Consider the following 26,708-nt stretch of genomic DNA (forward strand, 5'->3'; position numbering starts at 1 on the left):
TGGGGGAGCTGGGCCTGCCTGATCACTCCCTCTCAGGCCAAAGGATGACAGTTATGATGGAGGGAGGGCTCTTCTTCTTCAGGCTAGCCCTGGGGGAGCTGGGCCTGCCTGGTCAACTCCCTCATAGGCCAGAGGGTGACAGTTATCATGGAGGGAGGGCTTCTTCAGGCTAGCCTTGGGGGAGCTGGGCCTGCCTGATCACTCCCTCTCAGGCCAAAGGATGACAGTTATGATGGAGGGAGGGCTCTTCTTCAGGCTATCCCTGATGGAGCTGGGCCTGCCTATTCACTCCCTCACAGGCCGAAGGATGACAGTTATCATGGAGGGAGGGAGTTTTTCATTTCCAGTCTGCAAAATCTTGAAGGGGGTGAGGGTGACAAAGAAGTCAAACGCCTAAATGTTATCATGAGATCCTCCTATATTTCAGTTAATTGCTGAAAGGTAAGTCAACATTCAGGGAAATACCATTGTTTCAGTGGGTCTACTCTGCTTGGTATTGGCAATTGGATATAGGACAGCAATGTTGGAAATTGATCTGAAAATACAAGTGTCTTGTTTCTTGCACAGCTTCCGTTCAAATCGTTGAAGTGTTTCTCTTGAAGAGTTCTAACTATGGAGTTTTTATCCTGAACATCATAATGCTGTGCTTGGTTGCAAGTTTTTGTTTGTTTCACCTTTAAGGCTCCTGATATCTAAAGTTCTCTGGGTAGTGTTCTCTGTGTTAAAAATATAGCAATAATACAGTAAAACAGAATATAGAAGCAGAATGTAAAACCAAGACAGAAATAGCCACAGTGAATAAAGCATACATGCAACTGGGATAAGGGAGACACAAACAAATCAGGTTTTATAGAAAGAATTGCTTGTTAATTCTAAAACCTCGGATGGATGGATAGTAATTAAGTAAAAGGATAAAAGTGCAACAGTGGAGAAAAATTAAACAAGTCTTGGAAATGTTTGCTTTTTCCTTTTGTCTTTTCCTAAGATGAAATGTAAATCTCAAAAGTACAAAGGAAAGATAAAAAGAAAGAAAAGAAAAACCCTGGGAATCTTCTGCCACTCGGTGTAGACAGAATGGAGCTTCTTGTGTTCCTAAACATGCCTTCTCCTCCCTCTCTCTAGAACCCATCCAGTCCCGTTGTGCAGTGCTCCGCTACACCAAACTGACAGACGCTCAGGTCCTTGCCAGGCTCATGAAAATTGTCGAGAAGGAGAACGTCCAGTATACAGACGATGGACTGGAAGCCATTATCTTCACAGCCCAGGGAGACATGAGGCAGGTGGGTAGAAAAGCAAAAGCCCAACATGTAGACGCTTCTGCAGTTTTGTATTTTAAATCAGCCCATGAAGTGGGGAATTCCGTCCTCTGTTCTGCAGTGTGCTATGGTTAAGCTGTGTGGTTTTGCACTTATTAGTTCCCAAGGCCCTGTGTTTAGGTGAAACTTAGCATTGGCCCTAGCCAGAGGATACCCAGGTTCTGCAGAAGCCTTGTGGCTTGCACTGTTGACAAGCAACGCAGCAGGGTTGCTGTGGTCAAAACCTCAAGAGAGGGCTTTACAAGAAAGTAAGAAAACTGACAACGTCGTGTTCAGTCTTCATAGAATCATAGAGTTGGAAGAGCCCGCAAGGGCCATCCAGTCCAACCCCATTCTGCCATGCAGGAAATCTCAATCAAAGTATCCCCGACAGATAGCCATCCAGCCTCTGCTTAAAGACCTCCAAGGAAGGAGACTCCACTTGGTTCTTTCTAAACCAGAGGTCCACAGTGCTTTTGGATGTGATGCTGTTAGCGGAGTCAGGGACCACACACCCATTTGCACTCACATGTATCTAAGATGTAGCTACTCTAGGCAACGATAACGCTTGGATGCTGCTTTCATTGCCAAAGTTTCATCCGGAATTAGTTTTGTAGTCTTGAGAGAGATTTGGACCTCTATGCTAAAGAGTTCTAGTGCCATAGTCCAGGGGAATGGTCTAGATCAGTGGTTCCCAAACTTTGATCCACCAGATGTTTTGGTATTCAGCTCCCAGAATTCTTGATTATTGGCCAACTGGATAGGGCTTCTGGGAGCTGAAGTCCAAAACACCTGGAGGACCAAAGTTTGGGAAACACTGGCCTAGATCATTCAAAGAGGCTAGATAATTCACAAATCCCATGATTCTCTAGGATGGAGCCATGGCAGTTAAAGTGGTATCAAATGGATGTAGTTATGCAATGTGGATCCACCTCTAGGACACTTTACAGTTGAGGAAAGATTTCTGGGGAAAGGGCTTGGAAGCCTTCTTTTGCCCATCTAAGGAGAGAAAATAAGAATGGGAAGAAACCCAGAGGACACACATGGGAGTTTAGTCATGGAGAGCCCCTTATCTGAGGTGGGATCATTGAAGAGTGCAGTTCTGTTTTTCATTTCAGCTCAGTGGCATTAAGAAAGCCTTATCTCACTCTCTGTAGTATCAGCTCATGACAGCAAAGCTTGCCTGAACTCTGCAATTACTGAGCTTCTATTCATCTTCACTCTATTCTGCTTTGGTCAGGCCTCACCTGGAATACTGCGTCCAGTTCTGGGCACCACAATTTAAAAAGGATGTTGAGAAACTGGAGCATGTCCAAAGGAGGGTGACTAAAATGGTGAAGGGCCTGGAAACCATGTCCTATGAGGAATGACTTAGGGAGCTGGGGATGTTTAGTCTGGAGAAGAGAAGTTTAAGTGATACGATAGCCCTGTTTAAATATTTGAAGGGATGTCATATTGAAGAGAGAGGCAAGCTTGTTTTCTGCTGCTGCAGAGAACAGGACCAAGAGCAGTGGATACAAGCTACAGAAAAGAGACTCCAGCTCAACATTAGGAGGAACTTCCTGACAGTAAGAGCTGTTTGACAGTGGAAGACATTCCCTTGGAGTGTAGTGCAGTCTCTTCCTTGGAGGTCTTTAAGCAAAGGCTGGAGGGCTATCTGTCGGGGATGCTTTGATTGAGAGTTCCTGCATGGCAGGGGGTTGGACTGGATGGCCCTTGGGTCTCTTCCAGCCCTATGATTCTATGATTCAACAGCTGCCTGGCTCATCCACCTTCCCCTAGTGACCTGAACTGGGGAAAGCATTAAAGTGCAGTGTGTCACTCAGATATGTGTGTTGCCACCACTGGTGCTGCCTTTCTACCCTGCAAAAGGCCAAGTGTAGTATAAGCATTACCCAAGCAGAACTCTGCTGCAGTTCCCTGCTTGTCACCCACAAGATTTTCTGCTGTAGTCCCCCTGAACCGAAGAGCAGGGGTGGACTGGAGAAGTGTCTGGCAATAACCACTCACAGGCCAATGATAGCTTCTGCCATGATCCTCCTCATTTTCCTCCAGCCACGGAATGGACATTTGAGTCCTGATCGCAGCTTTGGTAATTGAGGAAGGTGGACGAGGATATAAGTAAGTAGGTAAATAAATATCAACCTCCACATAGATGACAAAAAAAGATTCATGGTCCTAAAGTAGACTTAAACTTGCATATGTCACTAACAGGAAGCCAGCCAAAAGGTCTTGTCTCTCTGAGAGTCTGGTATCTGCCATTTATCTGTTCCAAAAACCACCTTACTCTTTCAACAGGCACTGAACAACTTGCAGTCCACCCATTCTGGATTTGGTTTTGTAAACAGCGAGAATGTGTTCAAGGTTAGTAAAACTTTTCTCTCTTTGGAGCTTGACGAAAGGCAAAGGAAAGTGTGCTTCGTGCACAAGCTGGGATTTTGGTTCAGGCAACTGACTGTGGAAGGCTGGAAAGGCTGGCACTGTCAAATGATCTTTTTCCTCTCCGTTTTGTTGTTGTTGTTAACTGCTGTCAGGTTTGTTTTCTTAATTTTAAACTGGAAACTTGCTTTTGCACTTTCTTCTTTGACTTTCTTCAATAGCTGTTCCAAGTCTTTGCTATTTTCGGCTAGTCATACGGTGTCATCTGCATATCTTAAATTGCTGGTGTTCCTTCCTTCAGTTTTCATGCCTCTTTCTGCGTCTCTTCCCGCTTTACGTATGATAGGTTCAGTGTGCAAGTTAAGTTGATAATTTGCAAAAAAGACAAACCATGTATTGTCAAGCCAGGGAACATATCTTATATCCGTGCGTTTCATTTTTTCCTCCCTAAGTGTAGTCCCTTACACATTTCTCCCCACTGAAATTCATTTGGTTATTTTTGGCCCAGCTTTCTAATCTCTTAAGGCCATTTTGAATTTTGATCTTATCCTCTGGGGTATTAGCTACCCCTCCTAATTTGGCTCCCAATTTGATAAGCATTCCCTCTGTTCCTTCATCCAAGTGTTCCATTCCTTTAGTTCACTCATCTCAAATATTGCAATGTTTATATTCCATTTCATGCTTCTCACATTCCATGTTCCTATAAGATGTGTTGTGCAGCTTCAGACTTTCATTTCACCTGTGAGTACATCAACAGATGAATGTTCTTTTAGCCTGAGTCCAGTTGTGCCATTAGCCACAGCATTACTCATAGTTGTCTGCTGTATCCCATTGAGTGCTACCTGACTTGGGAGTTTCATCCCAAGTGATTCTTTCCAGCAGTACTTGGAGATACTGGGGACTTGGAGATGCTGGGGACTGAAGCCGGGACTTCTCCCATATCCGCACATGCTGAGAATCTCTACAGAAATGCTTAAACATTAGATTTGGCCTGTGAAAAGGATTGGTGGGGTAGATTCAGAGTGGATGTGGTATGAGGATGGAGTGAGCCTTCCCTCACTGCACCATTAGTATCCTACTCTGCAGAGGAAGAGGATGTTTTTGCAACACTTTCACGAACAATGCATTTCCAGTTTTGTTTGATAGACTTGTTGCCCTCATCCTACTTTAATTCTGAAATAATTACTTTCAGAGGTGCAGGAGAATTGTCATTGGTTTTTCTTAAAATGTATTTAAAAAGAAATAAGCTTTAAATGGCACAATGGAAGGGTATGTGTGTCTTAGTTCTATAACTTGCACATATCTTCCTCACAATCCTTACATATATCATAGAATCATAGAGTTGGAAGAGACCACAAGGGCCATCCAGTCCAACCCCATTCTGCCATGCAGGAAATCCAAATCAAAGCATCCCCAACAGATAGCCATCTAGCCTCTGCTTAAAGACCTCCAAGGAAGGAGACTCCACTACACTCCAAGGAAGGAGTGTGTTCCACTGTTGGACAGCTCTTACTGTCAGGAGATTCTTCCTAATGTTGAGCTGGAATCTCTTTTCCTGCAGCTTGCATCCATTGCTCCGGATCCTGTTCTCTGGAGCAGCAGAAAACAAGCTTGCTCCCTCTTCAATATGACATCCTTTCAAATATTTAAACAGGGCTATCATATCACCTCTTAACCTTCTCTTCTCCAGGCTAAACATCCCCAGCTCCCTGAGTTGTTCCTTATAGGACATGGTTTCCAGACCCTTCACCATTTTAGTTGCCCTCCTTTGGACATGCTCCAGTTGTCAAGGTTTTTTGTTGCCCAACTCTCTGTAGGGAGATCCTTGAACTGTATTTTGGGGGAAAGCAGAGAATGCTCTTCTGAAGACTCCTAGCGCACTCCCTTTTTGTACATGCCAGTTCACAGGAAAGCGATACTGAAATCACTTGTTAATCTGTGGTGTAGATGGTTTTTACTGCAAGGATGATTATCATCTTGCTCAGTTTATATTTTTCAAGCTGTTGGGGGATCTTGTCTGACTAGTAGGTTCTGTCCTTTGCTGCAGGTATGCGATGAGCCCCATCCCTTGCTGGTGAAGGAGATGCTTGGGCACTGTGTCAGCGCAAATATCGATGAAGCTTACAAGGTGGGTGCGTGAGAGGAATTGCTCGTTCCTTGTCCCCTTTTTGTTTTCTGGCCAGGATAAAAGGGCAAATGTTTCAGTCCATTGGAGAACAAGGATGCAAGCTTCAGGACTGATGGAAGTTGTAGAGTAGACTGACAACATTTGAAGAACTATTCTTGCACTAACACTTTTGCATTCTTCCAAAAAGCAAGGGCCTCGCCCAGGAAGCAATGTTGTCACCAGTCACACACAGTTAAAACGTATTGCTTTTGGGGGCTTCAGCTTTTATCTTGTGTCACTGTTCAACTGTCTGCATTTGCTTTATCTTGAACCTAATGTTTATGAATGGCTATGTTTGTGCTGCTGTTACCTTGCTCTTTTGATTTGTGTTGTGAGTTGGAACATGGCTTTCTATTCTTTCTTCACCCAGATTCTGGCCCATTTGTGGAAGCTTGGCTACTCACCTGAAGACATCATTGGCAACATTTTCAGAGTGTGCAAAACCTTCCAGATGGCCGAGTATCTGAAGCTGGAATTTATTAAGGTCGGTTGGTGTCTAAGTGGCATTGGGTTGTACCAGCTAAGTGAGAGAATTTGCTTGACACATGCATGTATGTTGATCAGTTATTCTACACCCATTTTGCTTAAGGTAAGTAGAAGCCTCTTCCTCACAATGGTAAAGAAAACAGAAAGCACCATGACTGAAATATGTGGGAAACCACATTCACATATATATGTACTGCAGTTTGGTATCTTGCCATAAGAAAAGGTAAAACCAGGTGTATGAATCAGAAGAGCGGGGATCTGCTATAAGAGTGACGGCGACAGGTAATAAGGTAGAACTAAAGTCAGGAGATTTTGGCTTAAAGATCTTACTGTCAGTAACTGAGGGACTGAGCAGATGGAGAGGAAAATCCAAGATGATTTTTCCTGAACCAGTTGAAAACACTACTGTCTGCATAGCGTGCATCCAAGCCAGACCAAACACCCATGGGCAGTCCCACATCATATGGTGTCAAACTGCATATCTTGGCTTGGTGGGTTTTTTGGCCTCCTTCCAATGTGTGTGCACCATCGCACAAACACACCACCAGAGACTTGAATAACCTTCCTCTTCCTGCCCAGCTGCCATCTCATTGGATGCCCCTTGTCACCGGTCACACAGCTGCATGAGCGATACACTTGCAGTACAGTGTATTGGTGCATCCAGTGACACAAAGCACAACCATGGCAGCCCCTCATACATGCCCACTTTACCCCCTCCACCCCATTGGATGTTGTATGTTTGTATATGTTTTAATTACATCCATTGCATTATTGGTGACCTGCATTGTCATACTTTCACATTGTGGACTGTGTGACAGCTTAGTGATGTGATGGGTCAATGGTACAGCAGGCCATTCCTGCGCCTGTATGCTCAAACATAAAAAAGTATGGCAAGCAATGACGCCAGTGGCTGTGTCTCATTGGTCCTAGGGCACATGCTTCCATATACTGCCTGGGCATTACCACGCTTGTGCTGTTTATATGTTGGTGTTAAGTCAGAGTATCGGAGCTTCTTTTTGCTCCATGTTTTAGCCCCAAAGTCGGTTTCCACCCAGTTTGGTCACATATGTCATTTTGAAGTACTTTATTTTGCCAGTGTGGACAACCTCTAAGCTTTAGAGGAGACATTTTAAATCCTGAATGGCAAAAAGCCTTCACGAAAGTAGGGAAACTACCAAAGAGTGGTATAATGGGGAGGAAGAGGCTCCTAACTGAGGAAGACTGGAGGGCCAGATTTGGCCCCAGGACTTGAGATTTTGCACTCCCTGATCTATGCTTTTTGTTTTCTTTGTACGGTTAGGAAATTGGCTATACTCACATGAAGATAGCAGAGGGAGTGAACTCACTCTTACAAATGGCAGGCCTACTAGCTCGGCTCTGTCAAAAGACAGCTGCCCCTGCAGCAAGCTGAGAAGCAAGATGGTGGCCTGGGTTTGTAAGGAAGAGATCCGGTGGGCCAGTTCCAGGCGTGACGGATTTGGATACAGCTGTCCAACCTCTTTTATGCTTTCATTGACTTGTAGATTTTAGGAAACATTTTGCGCTAAATAAAGTTTGATACAGAAATGGCAGGTGCCTTGTTTCACTGTGGCAACAGGAATTTCACAATTAATAAATGCCTCTTTGTTTCTCTTCCCCTTAAAACTTCCACTGTCAAGATTCTAATGTCCCTTTTTAAAAATGTTACATCTATTAGTTGTGCTCTGAGTAAGGCATTACTACTTCTAGAAAAGGTATGGATCTGGTGCTAAGGAGATTTCATCAAGAGGTGTCCCACAGACATTGGGGAAGGCATCGAAAGCTGAATGCTCTCCTGAAATATATTAAATGATCTCCCCAAGCTTTAAGGGCTCATCTAGAAGAACCATATAATATCCACTAAAGAAACCCAAGCTTACATATAATGAACATGGAAATTCTCTTGTACACAACTTTTAAAAATGCAAGCACTCTGTCCTCTCCTGCTGTGATCATACTATATTCTATGTCTTATAGGCAGTGGAGATATGAAACATCGGTGTGTGGAAACGCATAGTGCAAACTTAGTCCTGTTCCTGTCAAGGAGAAATGTGCCTGGAGCAATAGGTCTGAGTTGCTAACATCCATAATTAAGTGGAGCCTCCATTTTTAGAAAGAGAAAGAAGGGGAAGTTAGTACGTTAAATACCCGGCGTGTGGTTTTCTCAAAGTAGTTGTCTAGTCGTCATATGGAGCAGGTGACTTTTCATAGAATCTAATAGCGCTTTTCGTACAGAACAGTGATGGTGAACCTTTTTGAGGCCGAGTGCCCAAATTGCAACCTAAAACCCACTTATTGATTGCAAAGTGCCATGTCCCTCTGGCTTTCTAGTAACAAACTCTGGCAAACTCTGTGCTGGGACGATGGCACATGTGCCCACAGAGAGGGCTCTGAGTGCCACCTCTGACACGCGTGCCATAGGTTCGCCATCACTGGGCTAGAATGTTGTGTGCTAAAGGTATCAAATGTTTGAATGGCCCCTTGTTGGGCTTCACACAACAACAAATACAAGAGGCAGCATGTTGTGTTTCTGTGTTTTAACTAGAACTCAAAGACCAGGGTTTGAATCCCCAGAAGGTCTCATACTCTCACCCAAGGAGGAGGGAAAGCGCAAACCTTTGCCAAGAAAATGCCAAGAGGTTAGAGTCAAAAGCATATACAGTAACAACAGCGGCAACAACATAGATACAGTACTATGAAGTCCAGAACTTTTAATAACAAACAGAAGGGTCCATGTTTCTGTCTCAAAACGTCCCGTTCTTTGGTGACAGCCTTCCAAAACATTATGGCATTATGATTTCTATTTTCCGTTCCGATTGGCAATGCGGCATAGATGGGGTGTAGTGACGGTGCCAGGCTGGTGTGGCTACAAAACTATTAGACACTGCTGCTTCTAAATCTATTTCACATTTACATTTTAGATTTAGAAGATGTGACCGCCTTTTGACAGGAGTCATCGACTGTTGGAAGTGCTTTTCACCGGTTCTCAGGCAGGAAACCTAAAGGGCAAAGTAGAGAGAGGTGGCCGGTCTTTTCTAGAGTCACAAACCCGTGAGGCTTCAGCAAACATCTAACAAAATCTCTCCCTATCTTCCCCACCAGTTATATGTAGCTTCCTTTGGAATGGTTTCCCTACATTATATTGCCAAATGGTGGATCACATTTTTCTGCTGAAAAGACATTGGGGGGAAAAGTCCACTGCCACTAGAAAAACAGCAAAAGTTAGAAACTCTCTCTGAGATGCTAGTTTTCTGCTGCCAGGGAAATGCTTCTAGTTGTGGGCACCACAGTTCAAAAAGGATGTTCAGAATTATAGAGTTGGAAGAGACTCCAAGGGCCGTCCAGTCCAACCCTATTCTGCCATGCAGGAACTCTCAATCAAAGCATCCCCATTGACAGATGGCCATCCAGCCTCTGTTTAAAGACCTCCAAGGAAGGAGACTCCATCACTCTCCAAGGGAGCGTCTTCCGCTGTCGAACAGCCCTTACTATCATGAAATTCCTCCTAATGTTGAGGTGGAATCTCTTTTCCTGTAGCTTGCATCCATTGTTCCGGATCCTATTCTCTGGAGCAGCAGAGAACAAGCTTGCTCCCTCCTCAATATGACATCCCTTCAATATTTAAACAGGGCTATCATATCACCTCTTAACCATCTCTTCTCCAGGCTAAACATCCACAGCTCCCTAAGCCGTTCCTCATAGAACATGGTTTCCAGACCCTTCACCATTTTAGTCACTCTCCTTTGGACACGCTCCAGGTTCTCAATGTCTTTTTTGAATTGTGGTGCCTAGAACTGGACACATTATTCCAAGTGGGGCCTGACCAAAGCAGAATAGAGTGGCACTATTACTTCCCTTGATCTGGACATGATACTTTTATTGATGCAGCCTAAAATTGCATTGGCCTTTTTAGCTGCCGCATCGCACTGTTGATTCATGTTCAACTTGTGGTCTACTTGGACTCCTAGATCCCTTTCACACGTATAAGTCTCCTTAAGTCAGGTGTCCCCCATCCTATATCTGTGCATTTCATTTTTCCGCCCTAAGTGCAGTACCTTACATTTTTCTGTGTTGAATATCATTTTGTATTATATCTGTATTAAAATGAATAATAGTCAGTGCTTATGCGTCACAGTAGCAAGAAAAGGCAAATGCATCTGTGTACTTACCTGTGGTTTGTGTTTGCATTGATGTAATCTGGTTCATCGTCAGAGGAAAGGTTTTCTGCATGGAGAGAGAGAAATATTCATGAACATGGGACTCTTCTAAAATACATCGCATGCTCAGACTTGGCAAAGTGATTTTGGCCAACCAGGACCAGCAGGCTCCAGGAGTAGTCATCCAAATGTGGCAACCTTTCCAAGCTCTGTTGGTTGTTACCCAGTTCAGGTATGCCACATCTCATTCATGTACTAAATAGCACGGGATGCAGTTCACCAGTAGACATCTCCCACACACATCTAACTGACATTAAGGACTTGTCCACAGCTAAGAACCATCTCAGGAGAATCACCCATGTCTTGTAATCCAAAATACTCTGATCGATGAGCACCCGACCGATGAGCTGGGTTCAAAATTTCCCTTCCTCCAATATCAAGAATCTTACAGTCGGAGGAAGGAAAGCTTTGGATTCATCCCAACGCCAAGTTTTAAAGTTCTCAGCCTGTAGCAATAATTCTCCCAGAGGTCAGCTAGAACAGTTATCTCATTGCCACTCATTCAGATAATGGCCCACCTCCGCTTTTTAAACTGGATTCACATCTGGTACCTGTAGCAGTACTGAAAGAGATAAACAAGCTTGCTCCCTCCTCAATATGACATCCCTTCCAATAGTTAAACAAGGCTATCATCTTAACCTTCTTTTCTCCAGTTCACTAAGTCTTTCCTGATAAGGCATGATCTCCAGGCCCTTCACCGTTTTGGTGGCCCGCCTTTGGACACGCTCCAATTTGGACTTCTCATCTTGGATTGAAGCCTCTCATTTGCACCATATCATTGGCACTTTGAACCTGAGCCTTGCACCCAGCTTTACAAACTAAGTTCGCGTGTGATGTGTGCCCTTCCATCACATTTGACAGATCTGTGGTTAACTGCGCTGAGCAGTAGCAGCCCAAAATTTACCTGCTATCTGTGAGTTTTTCCATAACTGGATAATCGGACTGTTCTCATAGACATCTGCGTTGACCAAGACTATTGGGAAGAAAAAGAATTCTTTAGCGGTCATTTCCAGCCTCGTCTCCTTCTCCAGTTATTGCTGCTGTTACCATCACTGCTCCAGCTATTGCCTTTATCCCTTCTATTTCTGTATGACCAGAACTAGGAATGGTCCTTTTTTGACTACATCTCTCAAAATCCCCACAGCCCACATGGCCAGGATGGATTTCCTCCTCAGACTACTTGTAGTGCCTCAAAAGTTGGGGTCCTCTCCTGATTCAGCTACAAAAAGATCCTCATCAGAATCTCTTTTCTTGTAGCTTGCATCCATTGCTCCAGGTCCTAGTCTCTGGAGCAGCAGAAAACAAGCTTGCTCCCTCCTCAGTATGGCATCCCTTCAGGGCTATCATGTCCCCTTTTAACCTTCTTTTCTCCAGGCTAAATGTACCCAGCTCTCCTCATAGGGCTTCATGGTTTCACCATTTAGATGCCCTTCTCTAGCTATGTTCCAGCTTCTCAACATCCTTTTTGAATTGCGGTGCCCAGAACTGAACACAATAGAGTGCCAGTAGGACTTCCCAGACACTACACTTCTATTGATGCAGCCTAATACCGCATTGGCCTTTTCAGCTTCCGCACCGCACTGTTGGCACATGTTCAGCTAGGACTCCTAGATCCCTTTCACACGTAGTCTTGTTAAGCCAGGTGTCCCCCATTTTATATCTATGCATTTCATTTTCCCACCCTAAGTACAGTACCTTACATTTCTCCGTGTTGAAATGTATTTTGTTAGTTTTGGCCCAGTTTTCTGGTCTATTAAGGTCATCTAGCTACTCCTCCTAGTTTGGTGTCCTCTGTAATCCACCAACCTCTAAAGGAATGCCTGCCATAAAGTTGTAAACTGGAGTAAATGCTGGACCACAGAAACATTTCACTGTAGAGAACTTACCACATGCATTGCTTCCACATGGCCCAGCCACATTTTGATATGGAAAATCTTCATCTGAGAAAGAGAGAGGAAAGGCTGAGATTTAAACATGGCAGAAAACAGTAGGAGAAGTCTTCAATGTTTGGACAGTTTGATCCTATCAATCTGAAAACTCATTGGGACTGTCTGAAGACCTCTTGTTTGCACTAGAGGGTAGCCAAGACCCTTACCAAAAGCTTAGGGTCTTTGGCACCTTGAAGACTCGCCAGTTTCATCTGACATAAGCTTTGGAGGAGATTAGCCCACTTCATCGGACACATAGATATTTTGAAGTTGAATGGACTCTCACAACTAGAAATTCTTTCCAATCTGGCCACTATCTTGATGACACTTCAGTGCAAGGATTCACCAACTTCCCTGGGAGAGCTCTGCTCCACCATAGCTGCATCCACACTGCAGAAATAATCCAGTTTGACACCGCTTTAATTGCCATGGCTCAATGCTATGGAATTCTAGGAACTGTAGTTTGTTGTGGCACAACTGGACAGTGCCCGATTTGGGAAGACATCTTTAGTTCTTCCATATAGCATACCATGGACTCATCTAAATTAATATGGGAATTGTTTAGCTTATTTCTTATAGCTAAGCAATGGGCGATGACTGAGGATAGATTTGTTCTGCTTTCCACCTTCCCAGAGAAAGTTGTATGGCTACTTTGGGATGTACATCCAAACAGGCTTTTGGTCTGATCCAGCCTTGGGGCTCCTCTTAACAATGTTTTTGCATCTTTGTGGTTGAATTCAAAGGTATAGCTGTGTTAGTCTGTAGATTCAGTATGTAGAGAGATCTTGTAGCACCTTTGAGACGAAATGAAAGAAAGAAGTGGTCAGCATGAGCTTTCCTAGACTTAAGTCTACTTCCTCAGATGCATATGGTGCAGGAAGTAGACTTTAGCCTTCAAAAGCTCATGCTGCCAACTTCTTTCTTCCAGTTAGTCTCAAAGGTGCTACAAGATGTTGTTGTCGTCGTCATTGTGCCTTCAAATAATTTATGATGACCCTAAAGCTACTCTACCATGAGGGTTTCCTTGGCAGGATTTATTCAGAGGAGGTTTGCCATTGCCACCCTCTGCGGCTGAGAGAGCGTGTGTGACTTTGCCTAAGGTCACTCAGTGGGTTTCCATGGCTGAGCAAGGATTTGGACCCTGGTCTCCCAGAGTCCTAGACCAGTGATGGTGAACCTTTTAGAGGCCGAGTGCCCGGACTGCAACCCAAAACCCACTTATGTATTGCAAAGTGCCGTGTCCCTCTGGCTTTTTAGTAACGAACTCTGGCAAACTCTGTACTGGGGTGACGGCACATTTGCCCACAGACAGGGCTCTGAGTGCCACCTCTGGCACACATGCCATAGGTTCGCCATCACTGTCCTAGACCACTACACCATGCTGGCAAAATACTCCCACCACCCAATTCCCCAGTAATATCTCAGTGCAATGTTGGATGAGATGGAATATCTCTGCAGGCCGACCCATCCCTTTTCTCCTTTCTTGTGTTGCAAAAGCAGACTCTAATCGATCCTTTATTCATCTAAAGATAAATTTCACTTGATCTCTTGATGCTGGCCAGTTAAAACATAGCATGCGCCTTGTTGGCTTACCACTTGGAGTCCTTAAATCTTTTCTGTAGTTGTGATGGTTTGCATGGATGGGCTCACTGGAAGAAAAGACAAGGGAAGTCTCATGACAAAAGAGGTAGAAGGGTTTCCAGCCTGGATTTAATATTAAAGTCATCAAAAGCAGAGTTGCAGTGGGGATCATTCTGGACAACAACACCCAGAAACCCCAGACAAGGAAGTAAAGTGGCTCTCCCGGGCTGGGGATTATGGGAGACGGCATATCAAAATAGAACTGATTTTAAAAACCTGTTTTGTGGAAGACGTCTTGCAGATATTAAACAAATATGGATGTGACTCAGAGATGAGATATGGACCTGAATCCTATTAGGTATTTCCAAGCAGAGGACTAGTTCCAGGACTTACACATAAGCAGGGTCTTGCTCCATTTGCATCTCTGAAAGGGAAAGGTAGCTTCTGTTAGTTGATAAATAATGCAGCTCAGATGTATGTGAAGCAGCCAAGGCCAAAGCCAGTGGCACTGCAACTGATGTATATATATAAGGGAGGGCCAAAAAGAAAAGAAGAACCGAGGAAAGCCAAAGGCAAACCAAATTATCACACAAGCTTAGAGGAACAAGACAGTCATGCTCTTGTCGAGGAAGAAGATAAAGTCAGAGATGTCACTAGAAGGGGCTTGATGTGTGTGGGTTGGCATACCTGGTGGGTTGGTACACCCGGTGTGACTGGCACAGCTACTAGGTGACCAAGAAAGGATCACCTAGTAGCTGTGCCTAACTTTCTCGCTCACCCAACTGTTACGGCAAACCCTGAATAGACCATCTGGAAGCCATAGTGGGTGGCCAGGGTTGGAAAGGTAAGCTAGGCAGTGGAAGGAAAGGACCTATGCATCTAGAATCAGAGTTGGAAGAGACCCCAAGGGCCATCCAGTCCAACCCCATTCTGCCATGCAGGAACTCTCAATCACAGCATCCCTGACAGATGGCCATCTAGCCTCTGTTTAAAGACCTCCAAAGAAGGAGACTCTGAGACTACATCTTCCACTGTCAAACAGCTCTTACTGTCAAGAAGTTCCTCTTAATGTTAAGGTGGAATCTCTTTTCCTGGGACTTGCATCCATTGTTCCGTGTTCTAGTCTCTGGAGCAGCAGAAAACAAGCTCACTCCATCCTCAGTGTAACACCCCTTCAAATACTTAAACAGGGCTATCATATCACCCCTTAACCAACTCTTTTCCAGGCTAAACATACCCAACGCATTAAGTCTTTTCTCATAAGGTGTGGTTTCCAAGCCCTTCACCATTTTGGTGAACCTAGACTCTAGTCTACAGAAGCGCATGCCACCAGCTTCTTTCCTTCAGTCAGTCTCAAAGGTGCTTCAAGATCCCTGTGCATAAAAATTATTAATCCCAGCTGTCTGAGGTTGTATCTCAATATCCAGAGCCAACCTTTTTAGGCTACAATGGACAGAGATCCATGGTTGGGTAGATCCCTGTCTAGTTCGACAACCAAGCAACATCACTCTTTGGCTTTCATCCATAGCACACTTACCTTTCTCAAAATTTTGATACCTCGGTTTCGGACAGGCCCCTGAAAAGAAGGGGCATGAAGAGTCAGTGAAGTTATGAATAGAGGTCTTTTCCCTCTGTGAAACTCCTTCCCAAGGTCTCTGACAGAGATTAATCTGATGGTGTGCATACATACACTTAGCTTGAATCGGAACAGGTCTCTAGAGATGCTGTTTTCCAAGAGATCCATCAACTAGGACCAGAACCAGTGGATTCAAGTTACAAGGAAAAAAGATCTTGTTTGGCTGTCCAATTCTTTTGGACTACAGCTCCCAGAAGGCCCAGATAGCATACTAATACTGAGACTGAGAATCGTAGAATTAACAAATCCTAGAGTTGGAAGAGACCTCAAGAGTCATCCAGTCCAACTCCAGACCATGCAAGGACACAGAATCAAAGCACCCCTGACAGATGGCCATCCAGCCTCTGTTTGAAAACCTCCAAAGAAGGAGACTCCACCGCTCTCCAAGGAAGAGTATTCCACTGTTGAACAGCTCTTACTGTCCGGAAGTTCTTCCTAATGTTGAGGTGGAATCGCTTTTCCTGTAGCTTGACTCCATGGCTCAGGATCCTTTTCTCTGGAGCAGCAGAAAACAAGCTTGCTCCTTCCTCAATATGGCATCCTTTCAACTATTTAAACATGGCTATTGTGCCACATCTTAACCTTCTCTTCTCCAGGCTAAGCCACTGAAGATCTGGTCCAAAACTGTAGTTCAATGTAGGAATCTTGCTGCTACCTTTTAGGTGTCCCTAAAAGATGGCCTCCTGAGTTAGCTCACAGTCTTGTAAAATGGGAATAACCATTGCCTGTCCAGCAACACAAATGTTACACACTTTTAAATTTAAACTCTGGCCTATTCCAGACTGCCAAAATAAAGCTGCTTCAGGTCTCTTTGGAGGTATGCTATTTAAATGATGCATGCATCCTAAGAATCCGGAAGCTGCACCAAAAGCTGCACTCCGGTGCTTAGGAATGGAGTCTGGCTTTGGTGCAGCTTCCAGACTCTTATGACGCATGCATCATTTAAACAGCATACCTCCAAAGAGACTCAAAGCAGCTTTATTTTGTCTGGAACAGGCCTCTATTGAAGGAGAAATTTAAGCTCATGTTTATGTATGGACTTCTGGATCAAACTTTTCAGTGGTATTAAACAGCTTGAAAACACTTACCAAGGTGACTTGCTACAGAAAGATCTTCATGGCTTTTCCTAAAAGGGAAAATAAGACACAGAAGGGCATGGATTTAGGAACAGAACGACTGGTATGCCTCAGTTAAAGAAGCTGATGTGTTCCTGGGCATTACTTCTTTTAGAGACAAATTTGGTACCAGAGGCAGAAATCCCAGACTCTCATAGCATGGAGCCATGGCAGTTAAAGTGGTATCAAATTGTATTAATTCTGCAGTATAGATATAGCTTGAGTCAGCCCTGGTACTTTAAGCTGGAACCTTCTGCAGAGCATCTAATTCTGCAAGTAAGCAAGGGCCCCTCTTATATATATTAACATGGATTGTGTTACCACCACTACCTCAAACTAGCAAGTACATTTCTTGCTACAGAAACTACAGGTACATCGAGGCTACTGCCCACAACCACAAAAAACGATGGATGCCGGCCACGAAAGCCTTCGACTTCACTTTGGGCATTTGCTTTGCCCTGAAAATGGTCAGCCATGCACTAAAACTGTTTGTAAATGCACCTCCAGAACATCCCACACACACAGAGAGAAAGGAAATTTGGAAGTAGCATCATATGATTTATTTACTCATACAGTACCATCTGTGTAGGTGGTGTTTTGCAGAATAAAGCGATAAGAGAGACAGAGCTACCTTTTCCAAAGAAAGAAGCAATATCCCGGTGTATTTTTGTGGTTGTGCGGATGTCGCGAAGGCAGAAATTGTTCATGTGCCAGTGCCTACTCTGATGAAAGCCACTCACACACCTACCGCATCCATGTGATACTCCTTACCTTGGCCCTGGCATGTTGCACGGCATTTTAAGGTGTTGTTGTCGTGACACTGTAAGAGACACACAAAAAAAACCCTATAAAATGAATATTTATTTGGAGGAAGAAAGATGCAAAGGGCGTTGTATCAAAACGCTGTTTCTATTGCTGCAGAAAGTAATACTAATTGAATGTAGGACAGCTCCATAGCTAATACAGGGAGTCCTTGGTATCTGCTGAGGTTTAGCTCCAGGACCCTTGTGGATACCAAAATCCACGGATGCTCAAGTCCCATTATATACGACGGTGTAGTAAAATGGTGTCCCTTTTATAAAATGCCCAAATCAAGGTTTGCTTTATGGATTCAATAAGATTATATTTTCAAGCCCTGGTTGACTGAATCTTGGATACAGGATCCCTGGATACAGAGGGATGACTATATTGGTAAACACAATAATTTTTTAATATTGGTGATTCATCGTTGCATATTTATCTTGTCCTTTCTTTGTTGAGTTCTTGTTTCCTCAACTGATCCTAACAGCAATGCAGTAAAGTAGGCAGAGCTCGGGAAAGTGATGTTTTTGGGACTACAACTCCCAGAACCCTGGCAATGTGTCTTGTCAAGCTCCTCCAGGTTTTTGGTGTGCAAGAAGATGTCCATAGTGCTGAACAGTGTTCCCCAAACCTTGGATAAGTCCTATAAAGTCCAGGATGAAACCCAGAATCATTCACTACCCCGTGGATCCATTAGTTGCCACTTCTGGGAGTTGTAGCCCCAATAGTTGTGTAGGCTGAGGTTTCCCAGTCAGGCTTAAGGTAGTGGGAATGACTCCTCAAATCGGGTTGAGTCCCTATATTGGGGGAATAGTGGTCGGTGAGCTATGCAGGCATAACCTGCCATATGCTTTTGAGCGGACAGTGAAAAACGTAAGCTTCCAGATCTGTGTTTCCCAAACTTTGGTCCTCCAGGTGTTTTGGACTTCAACTCCCAGAAGCCCTAGCCACTTTGGCCAACAGTCAGGAATTCTGGGAGCTGAAGTCCAAAACATCTGGAGGACCAAAGTTTGGGAAGCGCTGATCCAGATGACGGTGGCGGGAACAACAGGTGGAACATTTCAGATGCACAAGGCACCTAGAGTATGCTTTCATGGTTCTTTCATTGTTTGAATTGTTAAATTGTCTTTTACAAAATTAAACTGTAAGCTGCTTTGCGTTCCAACTTTGGAAAAGTGGGATATAACAATAATGCGTTGCAGAGTGCATGCTGTTGCTGTGCTTTGTGTAATGAGGTGACAGCCATGTGTATTTGGTGCATATTGGATATCAGTAGCATATATATAAAAGAACCCACCTCTATGTGTGTGTGTGCCCATACACATAGAGTCATAGAGTTGGAAGAGACCGCAAGGGCCATCCAGTCAACCCCCTTCTGCCAGCAGGAAATCCAGATCAAAGCATCCCCACAGAATATAGAGTTGGAAGAGACCGCCAGGGCCATCAGTCCAACCCCATTCTGCCATGCAGGAAATCCAGATCAAAGCATCCCCAGCAGTGGCATCCAGCCTCCGTTTGAAGACCTCCAAGCATTTGCATGCTCAGTTTACAGTTTTATTGGCAATTCAGTCTTCTTTTTTTAAACATTAATTTTATGATTCTTACCTGTTTTCCTACAAAATGTATCCAAGCAGTTCGAAAATAGGGAAAAGACGTCATCAAATGAGAACATTTTGCCTTCTTCTCATCCTACACTGTCCGAGCAAGGATTTAAGACACATGGGCACGTGTTGGAACCAAGTGGGAAACGCAATCGCTCATTGAGGCTGGATGGACGTCAAACTGTCTTAGCAGAGTATCCCCTATGTCCACCTCCCAAAGCAGTAGGAATTGTTTTTGTTTCTTTTGCTAAGAGTACAATTGGCCCTCCACATTTGCACCTTTGACTTTGCAGATTGATTATATGCCGTTTTGATTTTACGTTCTCTCTAGAATCTCTAGCTCCTCCAGCGAAAATCTGCCAGAAGCTGACCATAGTTTGTGCTGGAGAACCTGAGAAGAAAACATTCTTTAGGCATTTGCAGGTCCTCCAACAGGATTCTATGGTCAACCTCTGGCAGATGTTGACCATAGAGTGCCCTGGAGAACCTGGAGATTCCCAGAGAGTGTCCCCTAGTGGTTCTTATTTGCTTTTCTGTGCACTCATGGGGGTCTTTCCCCCCAACCCCAATGAATGTGGAGGGACCACTGTCTACTTACTGGAGTAAGAATGTGCCACCTCACTCTTTGCTGGCCTTCTATCCCAGAGTGTGAGGGTAACCTCTGAGCTTGTGTCGAGTGCTTCTCTCTTGTCGCTGGGGTTATATAGTCAGCTGCTGCACATCTGGGGGGAAATGGAGGGGCTTTTAAGAGACAGTAGGCTCTAGCACCTAAATGGGATGTCCGATTGATGGATCTGGTCTAGTTGATCCCCAAACCGTTGGCATTGTAGCTGTTCATTATTATCAAAGAGAATCTCCACTGCCACCAACAAAATTGCTCTGCTGCTTTTAGTAAGAAAGCCTGTTCCAGACTCAAAATAAAGCTGCTTTGGGTCTCTTTGGAGGTGGCTATTTAAGACGCCGGGTCCTAAGAGTCGGATGTTGCGCCAAGCCACACTCCATTCCTAAGCACTGGAGGGCAGCTTTGGTGCAGTCCGGGACTCTTAGGACGCATGCATCATTTAAACGCATACCTCCAAGAGACCCAAAGCAGCTTTATTTTGGCAGTCTGGAACAGCCTTAGGGAACATTAGGGGCTTCAATAAATAATATTGGGGAATTAGGGGCTTCATGCAGCCCACCAAAACACTTTCCTCCGGGAGGAAAATATCAAAAGCCTTCTTAAAGATCGCGGCTACAGATGCTGGTGAAACGTCAGGCATAAAACTCTTCTAGAAACATGGCCACAGAGACCGAAAAGTCCCCAAAAACGATGGATGCCTGCCATGAAGCCTTCGACTTACATTGTCAAAAGCATGTTTTGGTTAGGAACCAGCATGGCTTAGTGGTTTGAGCATTGGACTATGACTCTGGAGACCAGGCTTCAAATCTCTCGCTCAGCCATGGAAACCCAGAGTGACCTTAGCAAGTCATCTCTCTCAGCCTCTGAGGAAGACAGTGGCAAACCCCATCTGATCAAACATTGCCAGGAAAACCCTGTGGCAGGTTCGCCGTTAAGTTGGCATACAACTTGCACATGGCTCAGTTTCAACACACAGGGGCCTCATAGCCATCTAAGTGTCCAGCACCTTGAATCTCTCTTCAAGTAACAGAGGCTTTGAGAGCCAGCATGGTGTAATGGTTTGAATGTAGGCCTATGACTCTGGAGATCAGGATTCGATTCCCCACTTGAGCATAAAAACCCACCTTGGGCAAGTCATACTCTCTCAGCCTCGGAGGATATAGCAATGGCAAGCCCCCTCTGAAGAAACTTGCCAAGAAAACTCTATGGGTCGGTGCGTCTTTGGATCAACATAAGTCAGAAACAACTTCTAGGCTCACATAACAACAACAACAACAACAACAACAACAGAGGCTTTTTTAGCCTGACTGTGTGTGTGTCACTGAGATTACTCTGCTATGACTACTATTTGGAGAAAGGATAAGCTACCAAGAATAAAAACACTGGCCATCCCTCCTCCATGCACACAAAGTGTATGTATGCTGACCGTCCGAGGATCTCTCTCAAAGACTTGGGAAGGAGGTTTGTGGAGGGAAAAGAGCCCAGTCAGTATCTTCACCTTGTATACAGGATCCCACAAGAATCCTAATTCAATGGCAAGCCAAAGCAACCAGGTAAATCTTTAGCCCTGGAATAAATGGTGGTCTATTGCAGACATAAAGTGGAACAGGGTCCTGAAGAGCGAGGCTGTTGCTTGCAAAGGCCCTGTTTCCCTGGTCTGCCAGAATTATTGCTTTTAGAGGCTGGAGCATCACTAGAGCCTCGGACGTTCATCTCAAAGTTGGGATCAGCAAAGGCAGCCGTTGAAGTAACCTGGAACCCCAGCCGTTTTGTCCCTAAGTATCAGGGCTCAAGCAAGCATCAAGTGAAAGATGTCTGAAGCACAGTAATGGTTGTGATCAGCTACTTACGGATTCCTCTGACTGTCCAGGCTTGTCTTCCATTTATTCTCTATAGGCAGAGATGACATAACAAACACAAGATCATACAAGAGAAAGCGTAAAAGTAACGGCAAAAAGAAAAGCGGTAGCCCATAAAGTGAAAATAAAAACAGCTTCAAGAAAGGATGCTTGCATGCAACTTTGCCGGTCTCAGATCTGCTTCCAACATCTCTCATACTGGATGCAAGTATTTCATATAGAATCATAGAGTTGGAAGAGACCCCAAGAAGGGCCATCCAGTCCAACCCCATTTTGCCATGCAGGAACTCACAATCAAAGCATCCCCGACAGATGGCCATCCAGCCTCTGTTTAAAGACCTCCAAGGAGGACTCCACTACCTTCCAAGGCAGTGTATTTCACTGTCAAACAGTTCTTACTGTCAGGAAGTTCCTACTAATGTTGAGGTAGAATCTCTTTTCCTGGAGCTTGCATCCATTGTTCCAGGTCCTGTTCTCTGGAGCAGCAGAAAACAAGCTTGCTCCCTCCTCAATATGACATCCCTTGAAATACTTAAACAGGGCTATCATATCACCTCTTAACCTTCTCTTCTCCAGGCCATATCTACTGGATCCCACCTCCTCTCCCTCAGATGGCAACCCTCTCTCATGTGGTGCTTCACACATCCCAAAAGTTTACTCCAGCCTTCTGTGAAACCACGTGGAGGAGGTTTTTGATCCCACACAGAATGGTAGTGAAAGAGATCAAAGAAGAAAGCCCCAGGTCACCAATTTATTTTCGGTAGCCATTGCTCCTTCATCATAATAGCTAACCTCTGCATGCACACAGCTCTATCATTTTAGACCTTGACATGAAGAAGAAGCAAGTCAGTTATGTGGTGGTGGTGGTTTAAAAGCCTTACCAGACCGTTGACATTTCATGCACATGCTAACAAGTGCTCCCAAAAGCATCAAGGAGAAGGCACCCCAAATCAATTCCATTTGGCTCATAGCTTGATCTCGCCACGGCTTCCACCTTGAAAACAAAAAGATTGATGGAGCGGTAAAAAGAAGGAGTGGTAGAAAGATGCCCTGCAGCTTCCATCAGGACACAAATTCAGCATCGCCACAAGCGCTTCAGGGCACAGCATCCTTAATTCAGAATATTAAAGGGAGGAGGGAGGAACGGATAGAAATAATTGGGATGACATTGAACAAGGACGTGTGCAAGGTCCCAGAGGACTTGGAGGCAGCCAAAAAACAACAACTGCAGAATTGGGAGGGGGTTTAATTTTTAATAGCTGTGATTACTACGTATGTTATTTGTCCGAATAACTTGTGCTATGGGGCAGTGTTGCAGACAGCTAACTATGAGTTGGAAGTCTGAGAACTTTATCCTAGGTGAGACCTGTATGAGTCAACATGAAGGAAAAGAAAACTATCCTGATACAGACAGGCCAAAATAAAGCTGCTTCAGGTCACTTTGGAGATATGCTGTTTAAATGAGACATGCGTCCTAAGAGTCCAGAAGCCGCACCAAAGCCATGCTCCAGTCCTAAGGACTGGAGTGTGGCTTTGGTGCGGCTTCTGGACTCATAGGACACATGTATCATTAAAACACCATACCTCCAAAGTGACCTGAAGCAGCTTTATTTTGGCCTGTCTGTATAGGGCCAAAGATATAGCCATGTTAGTCTGTAGCATCAGTGTGTAGAGAGATCTTGTAGCAACTTTGAGGCTAACTGAAAGAAAGAGGATGGCAGCTTGAGCTTTCGTAGACTACTTCCTCAGATGCAAAGATGTTTGTGAAAGGAGGTGAATCCTTTTATTGTTAGATATATAGTTCCAGACCCCCTTTTTGTTTGGCCTTCAATCCGCACACATAGCAGCTTTTCCTTCTCGGAGGAAGTAGACTTAAGTCTAGGAAAGCTCATGCCGCCAACTTCTTTGTTTCGGTTAATCTCAAGGTGCAACACGATCGCTCAACATACTAACACGGCTATATCTTTGAACTTTTCCTTCTCTGTCGCTTGAGATGGAGAAAATTTGCTTGATCTCAGCTTAGTCCCTGAAATATTGTGGCCTGTTCCAGACTGCCCAAATAAAGCTGCTTGGGGTCTCTTTGGAGGTATGCTGTTTAAATGATGCATGCACCCTAAGAATCCGGAAGCTGCACCAAAGCTGCCCTCCAGTGCTTAGGAATGGAGTGTGGCTTTGGCGCAACCTCCGCACTCTTAGGATCCATGCATCATTTAAACAGCATACCTCCAAAGTGACCTGAAGCAGCTTTATTTTGGCCTCTCTGCATGGACCCATATTCACCAAAATACTTGCATCACATCAAGCTTCTCTCCAACGACTACTGCTTTTCTTTTGCAATGATCGCACACATTTTTATCACCAGGGCGTTTCTTGGAAGCGCTCTGATTTACCAGCTTATCCATGCTTTATGCGTAACGCAGAACACAGTGGGAAAACACTTCTGAACACACCTCAAAACCACAAAGCTGATGAAGTCAAGAACTATGGTGTGGAGAGGCGAGGTTGCCACTGAACACCTGAAATTTGTACAGACGCTAGTATTGAATGCTAGAAATGGAGGTGCACTATAACCAACCCAGAGTTTGTGTTCTGTGAATAGGCTCCTCTATGTATTAATCATGTTATTGCCAATGTGCACAGCGTTATAGTGGGATATACAATACAAGTATGTTTTAAAAACCTTGATGCTCTCTTCGGGTATTTTGACATCTTAAGAGTGCATGGGAAAGCTTTGAAAACCTAGGAAGCTACCCAAGTGTTGCTTCACATTTTACTCTGCCGTCGTATTCAGTGGGACTTGAGCATCCATGGATTTTGGTATCCATAGAGAGCCTTCAAACCAAACCCTAACTGATCCCAATGTTGAAATCGCCGTTTGGACATCCAAAGAAAGGGGTCAGGCAAAGCGACCATGGGAAGGCGAACAAAGAGGCCTAGCTGTCGACCATTTTCCATGCATGCCTCACGCTCTGCGATGCTAGAAATTGGGAAGTTTCGAGAGGAAAGAGCAACTAATTAGAACATAAGAAGCTAAATTTAACTGTATTTTCCTCCCAGACTCTGATCATGAGTATATGCTGACTACTTTCATCAGTTACTCAGTGGAAACAGACTACTACTCGGCAGGAAGAAATACTTGTGGGGTACTGTCACTCTTTGGCAGAGAAGGCTAGACTTGCAAAACGACAAATCCCAGGATGCCATAGGATAGAATCATAGACTCATAGAGTTGGGAGAGACCCCAAGAAGGGCCATCCAGTCCAACCCCATTCTGCCATGCAGGAACTCACAATCAACGCATTCCCCAAGAGATGGCCATCCAACCTCTGTTTAAAGACCTCCAAAGAGTGTATGCAAGCCTTGCAGAGCCAGCATAGGCATTACCAAGACAGATGAGCAATGGCTTGATTCAGAACTTGGGAAAGTCATCCTTTTGGGACTGCTCTTTCCAAACTCCTTACCCATACTGGCTGGGGGATTCTGGGAGCTGAGATCCAAAAAGGAGAGGGTTTATGCAAGGCACTTCATTCTAGAGTGGTGGGGGTCTGGAGGCTATGGCCTATGAAGAACGACTTAGGGAGCTGGGGATGTTTAGCCTGGCGAAGAGAAGGTTAAGAGGTGATATGATAGCCCTGATTAAATACTTGAAGGGATGCCATATTGAGGAGGGAGCAAGCTTGTTTTCTGCTGCTCCAGAGAATAAGACGTGGAGCAATGGATGCAAGCTCCAGGAAAAGATTCCACCTCAACATTAGGAGGAACTTCCTAATGGTAAGAACTACTTGACAGTGTTAAATGCACCCTCAGAGGATGGTGGAGTCTCCTTCCTTGGAGGTCTTTAAGCAGAGTCTGGATGGCCATCTGTTGGGGATGCTTTGATGGAGGGTTCCTGCATGGCAGAATGGGGTTGGACTGGATGGCCCTTCTTGGGGTCTCTTCCAATTCTGTGATTCTATGACTAACTGAAAGAAGTTGGCAGCATGGGCTTTCGTATACTTACTGTATATACATGACTGTATGGTTTTGGGGCCAAAATGATGCATTTTGGCACAACCCGTGGATAAGTCGAGGGTGAAACTTAAGGCCACATAACAAAGGACCTAAAGGATTAAGCGAAGGAAAACAATGGCAAAGAGCCTGCAAAATTCCATCAGATATAACTGTATGTACTCATCCTAAATAAAGTACTGTACATGGCAAGGGATTGGACTGGATGGCCCTTGTGGTTTCTTCCAGCCCTACGATTCTATGATTAAGGGCTAGATGGATGAGAGAGTCGAAGAGGGTCAGTGTTTCCAGGACAGATTATACTCTTGCCTTTCACCAGGGGATGGTTCCTATTTTAAAATAAGAGTTAAAGTACTGTACTAACATTGAGCGGACTCCGGTTTTTGGGGGTCAATTTTTAACTAACATTTCTAGACTTCTACATATATACACAATAAGTCTAGGAAAGTTCAGCTTGCCAACTTCTTTATGTTAGTCTCAAAGAGGCTACAAGATGTACATACTGAAGAAAGTCAGGTTAGCAAGGAGAGTGTCTTTAGCATAAAAATTAGCCTGGCACACTGTCCAGAATTGAGCATCTAAGAAGGCAAGGAAGGAGTATGAAAAAGTGCCCAAGGAGAGCCCTACCTGCAGGTTCAGACGTGTCTTCTTGCTCTGCTGCAGCAGCTCTTGGTCCGACGTCTCATGCCGGACCTCTCTCTTGCTCACATTTTACAGCAGCAGTCAAACCGCAATGTGGTCAACTTCCTCGCAGAGACAGCGAGCAGGTCTCTGGTTTCCTGTTGCCCTGAGTCACCGAACATGACATCCGCTACTCGGCCTTGGAGGGCACCCTTGCACTCTACAAGGCTTAGAACAAGCACCGTGCACCTGGAACACAGAACCCCCTTGACCCGTTTCAAAGCAAAATGTTTGAGCCTGGCTGTTGGAGAAGCCTGTTCCATTCACGTAGTAGGTTCATTTATGTCTGAGCTTTCCTCCAGGAATGGTATGTG

The 26,708-nt window shown here is 44.6% G+C and overlaps 2 protein-coding genes across 4 annotated transcripts in view; one reads left to right on the forward strand and one right to left on the reverse strand.

The window, feature by feature from the left end:
* Window positions 1-7,898, forward strand: part of RFC2 (replication factor C subunit 2) — a 15,897-nt gene extending 7,999 nt beyond the window's left edge. Inside the window, exons 7-11 of the mRNA XM_042442855.1 lie at window positions 1,123-1,280; window positions 3,594-3,659; window positions 5,722-5,802; window positions 6,212-6,325; window positions 7,628-7,898. Of these exons, the coding sequence (XP_042298789.1) occupies window positions 1,123-1,280; window positions 3,594-3,659; window positions 5,722-5,802; window positions 6,212-6,325; window positions 7,628-7,738 (530 nt within the window). The 3' untranslated portion in view covers window positions 7,739-7,898. The remainder of the gene's footprint in view (window positions 1-1,122; window positions 1,281-3,593; window positions 3,660-5,721; window positions 5,803-6,211; window positions 6,326-7,627) is intronic.
* A 1,155-nt stretch (window positions 7,899-9,053) lies between these two features.
* Window positions 9,054-26,657, reverse strand: LOC121916776 (linker for activation of T-cells family member 2-like). Of its 3 annotated transcripts, XM_042442219.1 has the most exons (13): window positions 26,341-26,651; window positions 22,587-22,699; window positions 21,697-21,736; window positions 19,823-19,946; window positions 17,594-17,642; window positions 16,796-16,833; window positions 15,609-15,647; window positions 14,465-14,495; window positions 14,084-14,139; window positions 12,449-12,502; window positions 11,467-11,535; window positions 10,515-10,569; window positions 9,054-9,344 (listed from the first exon to the last, which is right to left on the reverse strand). In XM_042442219.1, coding segments are annotated over exons 4-13 (405 nt in total). In that variant the 5' UTR covers window positions 19,824-19,946; window positions 21,697-21,736; window positions 22,587-22,699; window positions 26,341-26,651; the 3' UTR covers window positions 9,054-9,331. The 3 variants fall into 3 exon arrangements, with proteins under 3 accessions (XP_042298153.1, XP_042298152.1, XP_042298151.1); XM_042442218.1 differs by lacking the exon at window positions 21,697-21,736 and having other exon boundaries at window positions 9,054-9,343; window positions 26,341-26,657; XM_042442217.1 differs by lacking the exon at window positions 26,341-26,651 and having other exon boundaries at window positions 9,054-9,343; window positions 22,587-22,743.
* Window positions 26,658-26,708: the final 51 nt, after the last annotated feature.

The sequence above is a fragment of the Sceloporus undulatus genome, chromosome 11 (genome assembly GCF_019175285.1).
Source record: "Sceloporus undulatus isolate JIND9_A2432 ecotype Alabama chromosome 11, SceUnd_v1.1, whole genome shotgun sequence".
NCBI lineage: Eukaryota > Metazoa > Chordata > Lepidosauria > Squamata > Phrynosomatidae > Sceloporus > Sceloporus undulatus.

Bases quoted from the DNA above. Each gene is read 5' to 3' on its own strand.
- LOC121916776 (XM_042442218.1), bottom strand. The intron at 14,496-15,608 runs GTAAGTGTGCTA...TTTCCCTTTCAG, and splicing joins GTATCAAAATTTTGAGAAAG to AGATGCAAATGGAGCAAGAC. The intron at 10,570-11,466 runs GTAAATTTTGGG...CTCTCCATGCAG, and splicing joins GAAAAACTCACAGATAGCAG to AAAACCTTTCCTCTGACGAT.